Source organism: Budorcas taxicolor, chromosome 2 (genome assembly GCF_023091745.1).
Source record: "Budorcas taxicolor isolate Tak-1 chromosome 2, Takin1.1, whole genome shotgun sequence".
NCBI lineage: Eukaryota > Metazoa > Chordata > Mammalia > Artiodactyla > Bovidae > Budorcas > Budorcas taxicolor.
Window position 1 is genome coordinate 75,472,899 of NC_068911.1, and position 13,442 is coordinate 75,486,340.

Sequence of the window (13,442 nt, forward strand, 5' to 3'; positions counted from 1 at the left end):
TTTCTCAATGAATAATATCTTTCCAGAATATCACTGAGACAGAGGGCAAAAACAAGATTATTCTAGTGCTTTGCAGTCAGGGAAAAGCCATAAAATAAAGCTAAAAATGGGACGTAATAAAATCAGCATGACCTAATTAGGCAGAGGGACCAAAACGAAATTTGAGGGAGTTTGCCTTCGTTATGGTTTTTTCTGCTAAAATTACTATTTTTGGTTTTATATGGAAACTTCATGGAAGAAAGGAAAGGTCTAGGTATATTTCCAGCTGCATGTGGATATGCATGCATATGTATGTGCATGTGTCTACGTATGTTACTCAGCTATGCAGAGACTTAGAACAGACCATGAGAAGTCGCTGGGGCAGGGGCGGGGATAGAATATGAGAAATGCCATTGTCAGTGAGGAAGGGAGTAAACAAAGATTCTGCAGGAGACTAGAGATGTTTTTCAAAACTATCATCAAGGCTAAAACAAACAAAGAATTATTTGGTGCTGCTGATTTAAAAGCCATTCAAAAAATGAAAGAAGGGACTTCATGCTAAATTCTCATTATCTAATATCAGAAACTGTTTACTTGATTTATTCATAAACATATGTAAGTTTTAAAGTTTTTAATCATCCAGTTCCTTTTAATAAAATTAAATTGATATTAGAAGGATAAGCTGTCCTCTACACCAGCCTTATCGGTGAAGACATGTATAAGTATTTTTAAAACTAGTGTTAAATTTTTAAGCAAGAATAGTAATTTATACAGCAGTCTAGGAATTCTCTCTGTTGTGTTTGCTATGGCATATATTCTCTCAAACAAGGTGAATCATTAGTAGCCATTTGGAAAACTTAGCAAATTTAGAAGACAGCATCATAGATAAGTTTTGTGGCTTTTATGCCCATGTGCAAAATACAAGAAGGTCCAGAATATAACAGTAACTTCCTTTCGAAACTCAAAAAAAGAGAATGGAGAGATAATGCCTTTGTTTTTAAATCATCCAGAAGAAACATACTTGGTCCAAATATTTTAAATTCAAGCCAACAGTCTCACTTGAACTGTAACTTATTTTCCAAGTTGTGTGCCCTTTCAGATTATAGCATTTAGGAGTGAAAGCCACCTAGCAAAAAGAATCATTTGTCCTCTCCAGCATCAGGTTCCCCACCTAGAACATTACGATAACAAAATCCACCTCATAGGACTACAGTGAAGATTAAATGAAGTGGTCATGCACTTAGTAACCTGCATATTAGAACTCCTAGTCAGAAAAATTACTTAAATTTGTATTGTGGTCTTTAATAACAATATCAAAACATATGTGTTCTCTATAAATTTGATAAACCGTGTTTAAGAGCAAGACTATTCTTACCCAAAAGCAAATAGATTCTGCAGTATTAAGACTTTCATTAAATAGTTGTGTCCCCTGTCCCCATTCTTTCCTTCCTTGCTCTCTCCTCAGTCTCTGTTAAGTATCCGTGGTTCCCTGTTTTCCCCACGACGCAATAGCAAAACAAGTATTTTCAGCTTCAGAGGTCGGGCAAAGGATATCGGTTCTGAAAATGACTTTGCTGATGATGAACACAGTACATTTGAAGACAGCGAGAGCAGGAGAGACTCACTGTTTGTGCCGCACAGACACGGAGAGCGACGCAACAGTAACGTTAGTCAGGCCAGTATGTCATCCAGGATGGTGCCAGGGCTTCCAGCCAATGGGAAGATGCACAGCACTGTGGATTGCAATGGTGTGGTTTCCTTGGTGGGTGGACCATCAGCTCTAACCTCACCTACTGGACATCGGCCAGAGGTGATAATAGATAATAAATTAGCTACTACTGACATTATACACCAATTTGAAATAATCAAGGCCTGGGCGGTTTAGCCTTTTATACTATCCTACTTCCCCAAAATGAAAGTCCTTAAAAATAACATATGATTTTACTGAATGAAAAAAAAAACAATAGAATCTTGAGAACCAATTGAAGTGTATGGACCATTAACTTTCAAATGCTTTAGGTTAAAAGAGCCTGGTTTTTACAGTTTGGGGTGAAAACTCCTATCTGCAAATTCAACACAAAATAATGGGCACTATGACAACCTATTACAGATGTCTGTTCACCCAGAATTGTATAATAATCTATTCATATTCTGGAAATTTCATATACTTAAAATTAAATAATTTAATGACCAACATACTGATAACAGGCAGTTTCGGTACAACTGCCAATATTTTACAGTGACTCTAAATGTTCTGATGTCTATTAAATGACTCTAAAATGTTTTGATTTCTTATAGGATGGCACATGGAAATAATTTTAAAAATCTCAGGAAAGCACACACATTTCATTGTACACCTGTGTTTGTGCATAGAAAAAAATCGGCCCATATATGTCAATATTTTCAATATAGCCTCAAAGAAAATAATTCAGCCATAATATCAATATTACATAATACTATTATTTGTTTTGGGGGAAGATTAATCTGATTTTCAATTATTGAAAAAGCTAAAATACTTTTCATTTGAATTAAACAAAATAATACGTGGTTTATGAAAAATTTATCTGGAAATTCCAACAGGTAAATTAAAATATCTCTGCAACATAATTGCCTTATACAATTGCATCCAACTGGTAAATTCTTGTTTTAATCCTATAGGGTATCACCTGTGATTTTTTTAACTATTTATAACTTAATAATAAATTAGTATTTTATTATTACTTGAAAATTGTTACTTGGGAAAACTGCACGTAGTATGACTTTCCAAAGAAATGCTAATGTTATGTTGTATTACTCACTGAAAAGGGTGGTTTGAGCCATCAGTATTTGGTTTGCAGGGTACCACCACTGAAACGGAAGTCAGAAAGAGAAGGCTAAGTTCTTACCAGATTTCAATGGAGATGCTAGAAGATTCCTCCGGAAGGCAAAGAGCCATGAGCATAGCCAGCATCTTGACTAACACGATGGAGGGTAAGAAGGCAGCCATGGGATAGTCAGCTTTCTATGATTATATACAGAACTATTAATATTGGAGAACTATTACTTATTCCCATGGAATTATGAAAGTCAGTTACCCAAGATCAGAACTGTATAAGAGACCTAAGTAGATATTATTTGGAATACACTATTATCACATTGATTACATTGATTACACATTGCCTCTATTTCTTTTTGATTCCGATTCTCACCTGCCAAGTGATTATTTCACCACTTGACAGCTCATCAGCAAGGATTTATCCTTATGTTATATTATCCTTTAGCAATTAGAGAAAAAACTTCTCTTTAAGTTTTGGTATGCAGAAGCACAGAGAAATATCTCTAAAACTTCAATCTGTTCTTCAGGCATAGAAGTGGTGATGGGTTGAGGAGGGATATGGGTTGAGTAGGAGAAATCAAAACCTGTGTTCCATTTCCATAGGAACCCTAAGAAAAGATCTTTCCTCCATCTTCCACATACACAGAAACCATTACATCCCTTTAATGAAGAGCTGACACAAATATTTGTTGATTTTGACACACAGGAATGGACAACAACTATTACTTCCTTGTTCATTCATTAAATAAGTCCCCATTTCTTCAAGTTTGGAGGAATATTACATCACTGTCATTTTATAAATCCCAATCAGAATTCATATCTAACATAAATTCTTTAGAAAACTTCAATTATATTTTGTATCTTAATCTATTTGTATATTGGATATGCAAATGGACATATATTTCATATCTATTTCACCCATTAAATTACTGGTACCTTTTTAATAGGCTAGAATTCTGAAACAAAAATGAGTAAATATGAATAACAGAAGTAGATTTGGGGCTGAATCTGTATTAAAAAGAAAACATACCATATCTCGATGTGTACAAGATCAATGCTAATGTGGAGACAGAGAGAAGAAAGGGTCACACATATTAATAAGAATCACAGTTTTAGAAAGTATTCTGAAAAAGCTCTTTCAAAAGAAACAGTAATTGATACATTTAATAGTTCTCTAAAACTTACTTTACAATTCTGTCTTGTTAAAGAAAATATAGCAATTTAATAACCCATTACCTAATTAATAAGTAATTAAGTTATTTAACTTGAGGCAAAATATTAAATTTGAAATATTTTTTCAGCTTAAAGACATTTTTGATAAACATTTTGTGAAAAAATTTAATGGAATTGTCTTCTCAATAAACTAAAATGAACTTCCGTCCCTAAGTAAAAGTATCAATTTTATCAAATAATGTATAATCTACAACAACAGTAATTTGTTTATATCATTGTTTATTATCTCATTCTTTATTGTTCCCCCAGAACTTGAAGAATCTAGGCAGAAATGTCCGCCATGCTGGTATAGATTTGCCAATATGTTCTTGATCTGGGACTGCTGTGATGCATGGTTAAAAGTGAAGCATCTTGTGAATTTAATTGTTATGGATCCATTTGTTGATCTTGCCATCACTATTTGCATTGTCTTAAACACCCTCTTCATGGCCATGGAGCACTACCCAATGACTGGTCAATTCAGTAGTGTGTTGACTGTAGGAAACCTGGTGAGTTCATTTGAAGTTTACTTATTTACTTTGTCAGAAATAGGGCAGATAGACCATAGAAGAAATCCATTTGTGCTATGCAGAACCCCCGAACTATACCCTCTTTTCTCATAGGAAGAAATATCTAAAGGAATATTGAAGGAGTTCTCAGGGATAAGGTCTAGAATTCAACTGGTATGAATACTGACTGTTGAGACCAACATCTGTGCTGATTGATCACGGTGTTTTACCCTTTGTAAACTTGTTAAAATCTTTACTGTCAATCTTGCTGAGAAAAAAGCAGAAATCGTGAGGTCTAATTCTGGCTCCATAAGCATGTAGTTTTAACACACACAGCTTATGAAGAAATAGTTCTTTGAAGGGAATACATAAAGACTGATTTCTGTGCAAACGAGGGCATAGTTGTTTCAAATTGAACTGCCTAATAAAATGCTTCAGTAGAATTCACACAAGAGAAGAAACAGTTGATAAAAATGCATTTGTAATTTAGCCACACTCTGGTTCATGTTACTTGGGTAGACATATGTATATGTGTATGCCAACATATACATTTCCTCCTTCCACATGAAGAAACTGAAATGGATGAACAAGTAAAAAAAGAATTTACATAGTTTATTAATCAAGACCTTTCTTTTTGGCACAAGATAGAAACAGAATTCAATAGCTTAAGAGGAAAATAAAAAGACTGTCTCATGAATTGGAAAGAAAAAGATGAATTACCAAACCATATGAGGATAATTTTGCAACTGGGCTTCAGGAAATGCTTTAACCAAGGGATTGGATGTAGCCCAACCATTCATTGAATCTTTTGTCTGTAGGTCAGGAAATATGATCACCCATACCTTGTTGGTTCTAAATCTTGTAGCCTCTGCAATGGAAAAACACTGAATCTCTTTTTCAGTTCCAGTTTAAAGACTCTTGTGATAGGACTCTGATTAGCATAGCTTGGATCAGATGCTCATCTCTGGTTTAACCAACATTGGCGGAGGTAGATTCATGTGAAAATCGCAGTTCTGAGGAATTGCACAGGTGGAGGATTAATTCCCAACAGAAAGAAAAAAGGGAACAGTGGGCAAACAACTGTCTAAGTGTCTACTTCAATAAGTGACCTCAACTTCACTGCATTATTTGACTCAGTATAACACCCACCAGATTCTTGAGACTTTCTTCATCTTTGACACCTGAGATATTGATTTTGTGTGTGTGTGTGGTCTGATTGGCTCCTTCATCTTTCCAATCACTCTATATCTCTGCTTCCTTTTCTGGACTTCTCTTCTTTTGCCTACTAGGACTATGTTTTTCACTCAATATTTGTATGTATTCAACAGCTCTAGGTATTATCTACTCTTAAAAGTTGTGTTCTATTTCTGTATTTCCAGCAGTTATAGATTATTGCCCCAGGATAACTTTAAACATCTGAAAGATGATCTTTCTCACAGTTTATTGAAAGCCCTAAAAATTTCAAGTTAGTTTTGTATTACCTCTAGTAGTAGTCTTTCCGTTTCAAAGAGGCTGCCAGCTTCAAAATAGAAACCTTTATTTCTTATATACAATTTTATATCAAGACCCATTGTTTCCTTTTTTCTAGGTATCATTTTTTTTTACCTCTATAGCTACCATTAAAATTGTATTTCTAGTACTCTACACTCAGTCTGCTTTAATCTTGCCAAAGTATCTATTGTCTATATTTGTGGTTCAACAATCTTGCCTGGTTTTCAACACTCCCCTCTAATCTCATCCTTCCTATGCCATCTTATTTTCCATTGTTTCCTAACCAGTCATCATCAGTCTTCTCAGAACAGCCTTAACGCTATAACCCAAATGTTTATATGTTTATATATGGGAAAGTAGTTCACTGTTCTCTATACTCATATTTAAAGTGTCCTGACTCAAATCACTTCATCTCAATTCTTCATATTCTTTAAGGTCCAACCACAGCTTCATCTCTCCTCTAATATGACTCTCAGTCTATATTGAGCACACTTTTCTTAACTCCTAGTGCATTTCTGTGAATAAAACATGGTTGAACATTAAACATTTTCTTGTTGCATCATAATTCTTGTTTTTCAGTTCCACTACATATTACTCCATGGCAGAGATCACATCCTACTTTTCTTCTGTATCTCTCAGAGTGTTTACATGGTTGTAGCTTGATAAATAACCAACTGTTTGTTTCCTACCCATAAAAGAACATGGGCTTTGGAATCGGGTAGAACTGGGTTTGACCTTACTAATAATGTAGCATCTGGACAAGTATGATAAAAAGTTTTGAGTCTTTGTTTTCTATTATTGAAGCGGATATAATAATACTCATCTCCCAGAGCTGCTGTGAAGGTATCATGAGATAATGTGAAAACACAACACTTTGCCTGGCGTCTAGCACGTGCTCAATAAACAGCTTCCTTCCTCTTATGTACACTATTAATCTTTCTTTGAAATACCGATGGAAAACAGTTCTGGTCTAGCTCTGTATTTTTCCCAGGACAGTTAGGGAAGTTGAAATGTTAGGAACAATTTGGGAAATTTGTCAGAGTGACGCAGGAAATTGAGGTCTTAAAGAACTTTGATGTTGAAGCAATGGTATAACAGAAGCACAGGATAAGAGATATTGGATTATAGGATGATCAAACAGAAGAGAACCAGACTAAAACACCAAATTCAGGTCCAAGTCCAGTTGTCTGTGCTAAAAATCTGATCTTGAAAAAGTCAGAAATATTGTTTTCTCATGAGTACAATGGTTTGGGACTAGACGATTTATCATGTCTCTCCTCATGCTAAAATCTATAACTTTGAGTATCAGTGGAGATAATGAGGTAGAGAGGTGAGGTGAAATACTCCTCAGTGGTTGACTGTAGCAGAACCATGGGTAAGCTGAGTTTAGTGTTAGGGGAACAAGACTCAAAGATAGAGAACACAGGTGACAGGAAATGCTTAACTGTTTAAACCATGAGAAAGAATGGTAAACTGACTGTTACTACTGGCTAAAAGCTCATTAATATTCTCTCTTTCTCTCTGTGTGAGAGAGAAATATTGCTTATATTATGGGTACTTAGCTGACTTTGGATCTACGTTATATACCATAGATGGGTGTTGCATTGTGTATTTTGTGAAGGCTTTATAGTTTTCTTATTAAAATCAATTTAAAATTTCTCTGGACTAGTTTATTACTATTCAAATGATTCCATACTGCCTTATAAATAACGAAATTGAGTTTCTGGTTGAATTGTGCCATAAAAGAGTTGTGGCACTTTCAGCCTTTATTTAGATAAATGTGCTTTTTTGTATCCTCTTTCTGCTGAAACATATAAAAATTATATCATTTCCCTGTTGATTGCACTAATCAAACTTAAGTTTCAAGAGACCTCAAATCTTGATTGAGTTTCTCTAAGATTCTGTTTAGTTTTTGTGGGTTTTTTTGTTTGTTTCTTTTAACTACTGTTAAACACATGCACTCATTTTACTGATTCTATAAGCAAAAAATCTTCCATCAGACATAGTAGGTTACATAATCTCTTCATCATATAAACATTTCCAACTAACCTGTAACTTTTTCTTCAGGGAATATCGATAGAGATCTGTAGCTCCTACACTATTTGTTTTTCTTACTGCAACTCTCCCAACTAGAGATTAAAGATTCACGATAGCCCTCTATTCTGCTAGACCCAGATGGGAACTTAGAAAATTATACCTGTTCTAAGGATTTTATAGGCTATTTTCAAATAAAAGCCTAAAGAAACATGATTAGCAAATTATTTTAATTAAATGGTGTGGTTTAGGATGTGAATACAAAATCTTAGAAAAGGGACATAACTGAAGGGGAAAAATGGCTTTTTTTATTGAAAGATAAAATCATTAGAAACCAAATTCAAGAACTAACCTATGAAGCCTCTTGCATCAATGAAGAAGTGCTATTTGGCTACCTAATTCCTTTCCTAGTATAAGAGAAAATTGATTATTGTCCCTTACTAAGCACTACTAATAAAATTGTTATGTAACAATAATTATTGGTACACCTCAATTTCTAATAAAATTTGCTAAGCAATATAATACTGATAGACATCCAAGAATATTAAACACAGACATGATGAATCATCTCAATATCCCCATTTGACAGATGGGAGAAAAGAAAATCATAAATGTTGACTGATTTCCCATCATTTTTCTTTAAATATGTTTTGATTTCATCATCCAAAAAAGAATGAAAAACAAATATTTAAAGGTACAAACCCAAAAGGCCTGGGTGTGATAAAACTAAAAGTATTAAAACAAGAAGCTAATAGTAATGGAATGAAAGGAGGCTACAGGTATGTCAAATTCACTGGAAAAGAATGGAATGTTAGTCTGGACAAGTAGAGATCCTATGGAGCAAACTGACCAATATTCAAACTTCAGCCTTTAGAATGAACATTGCTATCATTTTAATGTATGTATCAACAGAACTTTCCTCTCTAAGTAAATACTCAGTAAGGAAATTTTCCTATCCCTGAATTGAGACCTTAACCCCTAACATTTGATCATTCAAGCTCAGTGTCCTTCAAAACAACCCAAAATGCTTGCAATTTGTTTATTCTTGGTCCAGACTCTCAGGCTGATTCTCATCCCTATCTTTAGTGCTTATACTTTTACTAATTGTCATGTGTCATCACGTACAATATTAAAGATTTTTCACTAAACATCTCCTGCTTCGGAAGCCTATAAATGTATTGTCCATAAGAAATTTATCAGCCTAGATGAATTGGGTTTGCAGTTTTAACTTGTATGTCCTAATTAGCACTGTATTTATTTTCAAAGCTTAAAACAATGTCTAGCAAGTAAGCAGCAATTTTTTATGAATGAATGAATGTCTACAGAAGCATGTAATCCACACTTTCGAAAAACAAAAAGCTTCCACAGAAGACAAGATATAATTAGCCTAAGTCCAAACAATAAACATTTGATGATTTTGCTAACTGTCTTAGTCTTCTCTTAACCGCTGACAATGCTGAACTAGATTGAAATGTAACAAAAACAATTATCAATGATTTTTAGGGCCTAAATTGAAACCATTTAAAGAGAGAAAAGGCTATGACATTAAACTGCAAATTATAATTAAAATGTTTTTAAAGAGAAGTTTCATGCTATAAACTTCATGATTATAAACTTATAGGAATATAAATTTAAGACATTCCTTTTATAAATGTAAAAGGAATTTAAATTTAAGGGTTTTTTAAAATGCAGAACATCCTCATGTCATTTCAGAAGAACTAAAAAGTTCACCTGTATGATTTTCCACAGGAAGAGATATTTACCTGGATTGTTTCTAACTGAATTTAACTAATATGTTTTTATAATTAGGCTGTTTATTTAAATAGTAGCTGCTCCTAAAACTTTAGAACTTATTTTACATTAACCAGGGAAAAAGTACTCCAGAGTGAGTTCTTATATAAAAGTAAAAAACAATTTTTAATGTGCTTTATACCACATATCTGGACTTTCATGCACTAAGCTTACTTGAATTATGTTTTACTTCTATTAGAATGAATGAATGCTAACTGAAGTTAAGCTATTTTTTTCTGGGATGGGTATTTCTTTTAGGTTTTTCTGTGATTGGGGAAGTGAGATGTTAGCTGCATTTACACATTTTTAAGAGTGGATCAAGATTTCCTTAAATTAATATTTTAGGAAACCAAATAATCATGATACTGTTATTTTGATAAAGTTCATTCAAGGTAAAGGCTGATTTACCTTGCTAAGTGGTATGCTTTAGTCATAATATGCAGTTTTTATCTATAGTTAATTAAGATAATTGCTTTAAAAGAATTTTTGCAAGAGTAATTTCATAGCTCTTCATGTCCTTGGGTGTCTTAGCCTGTGGTTTTAAGTTAAAAAACAAAACCATTTTCAAATAGACATTCATCCAGCCTCTCAAATAATTTATTAGTCCTAATTGTTGGTGTATGCATACTGAGAATGTTCTCCTACTGCTTTCAATTAAATCTGCAGTTCCTTGCTCTATTTATCCATTAATCTTAATTCTGAGGCACGAATCCAGTGATAATAATTATAGAAACATTTGTGGAAAACTCATTCTTATTTCAGGAATGTTTATAAAATTATAGAAATAAGAATGGTGTCCATTGAATAAAACAACATAAAAATCAAGAACAAACTATGTTTTTTCCCCATTTGAAGTAATTTTTGAGTGACTTCCAATAATACATAGATTTGTTCTTAATGCCATATTTTTAAAAAATTGGTTGTGATTATGGTAGAAGTATAGGGTACACAATAGCTATAAGTAGCTATTAATAATAAACTACCTGTACTAAATTTCAAATATGGACAATGAAATGTTATAAACTAAGCATCATCTTGGAAATCTAGCAGATTCATTAGATAACACAAACCTGTTTAAAATATTCCCCAGGAAAAAAATGCTAAACTTGTATATCCATTTGTCACATTTTTTCACTTTAAATTTTAGATATTTTTACTCATAACAGTTTAATATTCTTTACAAATTCTCAGCGTTAAAAGTTTGTCAATGCTTGTGAAGTACTGCTCTCTGTGTTACTTTAGGTCTTCACTGGGATCTTCACAGCAGAAATGGTCCTCAAGATCATCGCCATGGATCCATATTATTATTTCCAAGAGGGCTGGAATATCTTTGATGGAATTATTGTCAGCCTTAGTTTGATGGAGCTTGGCCTGGCAAATGTGGAGGGACTGTCTGTACTGAGATCATTCAGACTGGTATCTGCTTAGACTATGCTTATATTCTATCTTTCATTGGCAAAACATTTATTTAAAAAATGAATCAGTGTGATTGTTTTTCAAGAATGATGGAAAATGTTTGAAACACTTCATAATTATTAGCTGTGTAAGACACATTTTAAAATACACATGTGCTTCTAAAATAATGTTTTAAATGCATGAAAAATTTTTTGCTTTAAAGTCTATAGAGAAATGCAAATAAAAAGCTTACACCCAATTAATTTTTTTATCAACTTATATTAGTAAAGGAACAGGGAAGAAAATGTGTTCCCATTAGCACTTTAGAAAATGGTATAACAAATTTTTGAATTTGGCAAAAAAATATTTAAATATATGCAAACTTTTATAGGAAATTAAGTAAAATGTGTATTTTTAAAACTGAAACAAGCTTTTTTATGTTTGGTTAGTTTTCTGATTGTGGCTTTCATTCTGTCTGCCCTCTGATGGAGAAGGATAAGAGGCTTATGGAAGCTTTCTGATGGGAGAGACTGACTGAGGGGGAAACTGGGTCTTGTTCTGCAGCCCATGGGGTCACAAAGAGTCGGACATGACTGAGCAACTGAACTGAACTAAACTTTCTATGTTTACCAAAATTAGTTCATTTACTTTTATATTTTAAATGTCCATGAAAAATATATAACTCATACTCTTAATACTTCTTTTTACTCTCTAAAGTATAGTCAGAGGTGACATTAGTTTGCTAAATTCACAAATGTCTATAATTAAAATATTAATTTGTTTTTATGGGCATATCTGCTGAAAAATCAGAAATGTTTTATCATTTTTGAAATATTTTCTCTTATTTTTTCATTTAAATGATATTATGTTTTGATTTACAATTCCAGTATTATTAACACTTTTGTATGAATTTGAATTAGTATGCTTTGAAATTTTATATTCCTCAAAGGTGGGTCTACAGTGAAACATACTGATAAAATGATGTCTAACTTTTAAAATTATATTGTGATTACTACTAAGAGTACATTTTCACTTGACTACAGCTTCGAGTTTTCAAGTTGGCAAAATCCTGGCCCACCCTGAATATGCTAATTAAGATCATCGGTAATTCAGTGGGAGCTCTGGGTAACCTCACCCTGGTGTTGGCCATCATCGTCTTCATTTTTGCCGTGGTCGGCATGCAGCTCTTTGGGAAGAGCTACAAAGAATGTGTCTGCAAGATTTCTAGTGATTGTCAACTCCCTCGCTGGCACATGAACGACTTCTTCCACTCCTTCCTGATTGTGTTCCGGGTGCTATGTGGAGAGTGGATAGAGACCATGTGGGACTGCATGGAGGTCGCCGGTCAAACCATGTGCCTTATTGTCTTCATGCTGGTCATGGTCATTGGAAACCTGGTGGTACGTATGTATTACAAAGACTCATTCTTAAGGGCAAGATCAGATAGTAGGTGGGAAGGAAGCCTGATGTAACAGACATATCTGGTTTTACCATCAACAACACAGACTCAAATCCCAGTACTAGGACTCTGAGCAGGGGCAAGTTACTTCACTTCCCTCAGGCTCAAATTCCAAACTATGAAACTGGAATAACAAAACTGAAATCTTGTGGTTTATGTGAGGATTACATGAGGTATATATATCTGTGAAAGTCTTGGGACAAAAATATGAGTTTTCCTTCTTCAAAGAAATGTTTACAGCATCAAAACTGATTTGTCCTAATTTTATTTTTATGGCTTGAATTATTTTTTATTCTATTATTATTTTGACAAGATAATGATCTCCAGTAATTCTACACTGAAAAAAAGACTATTCTGTGTTGAAATTGTTCTTTACACATACATAGTTCATATTGTTTGTTTACTCAGAGGCATATGTTGCATATCATCAAATTTTAAAGATAAATTTCAATGAAATCTTAGCTCTGTATTGTAATTATCCAAAAAAATTGGAAGGAGACTAAATATATTTTTCCTAGAATTTGTTTTATTAAAGTAAAATAAATTATTGCAGTTTCAGTTATACACATGTATAAACATTGACCAGATTTAAAAGGTTTACTTTTCGTTCTGACTTAAAAGCACTAATATAGAACCACAATTTGTATGTTTGTGTGTTTTAATGCTTACATTTTTAAATTATGCACTGTCAGAGTATTTCTTTATTTCATCATTCTGAAACTTTCCTTTGAGAAGTACATATCTAATGAGATTTCTT

The 13,442-nt window shown here is 33.3% G+C and overlaps 1 protein-coding gene across 1 annotated transcript in view; it reads left to right on the forward strand.

Moving 5' to 3' along the window:
• The window catches only part of LOC128043229 (sodium channel protein type 3 subunit alpha), an 84,642-nt gene that overhangs the window by 33,635 nt on the left and 37,565 nt on the right, over positions 1–13,442 (forward strand). Inside the window, exons 11-15 of the mRNA XM_052635523.1 lie at positions 1,445–1,789; positions 2,817–2,949; positions 4,277–4,515; positions 11,074–11,247; positions 12,270–12,626. Coding sequence (XP_052491483.1) covers positions 1,445–1,789; positions 2,817–2,949; positions 4,277–4,515; positions 11,074–11,247; positions 12,270–12,626 — 1,248 coding nt within the window. The remainder of the gene's footprint in view (positions 1–1,444; positions 1,790–2,816; positions 2,950–4,276; positions 4,516–11,073; positions 11,248–12,269; positions 12,627–13,442) is intronic.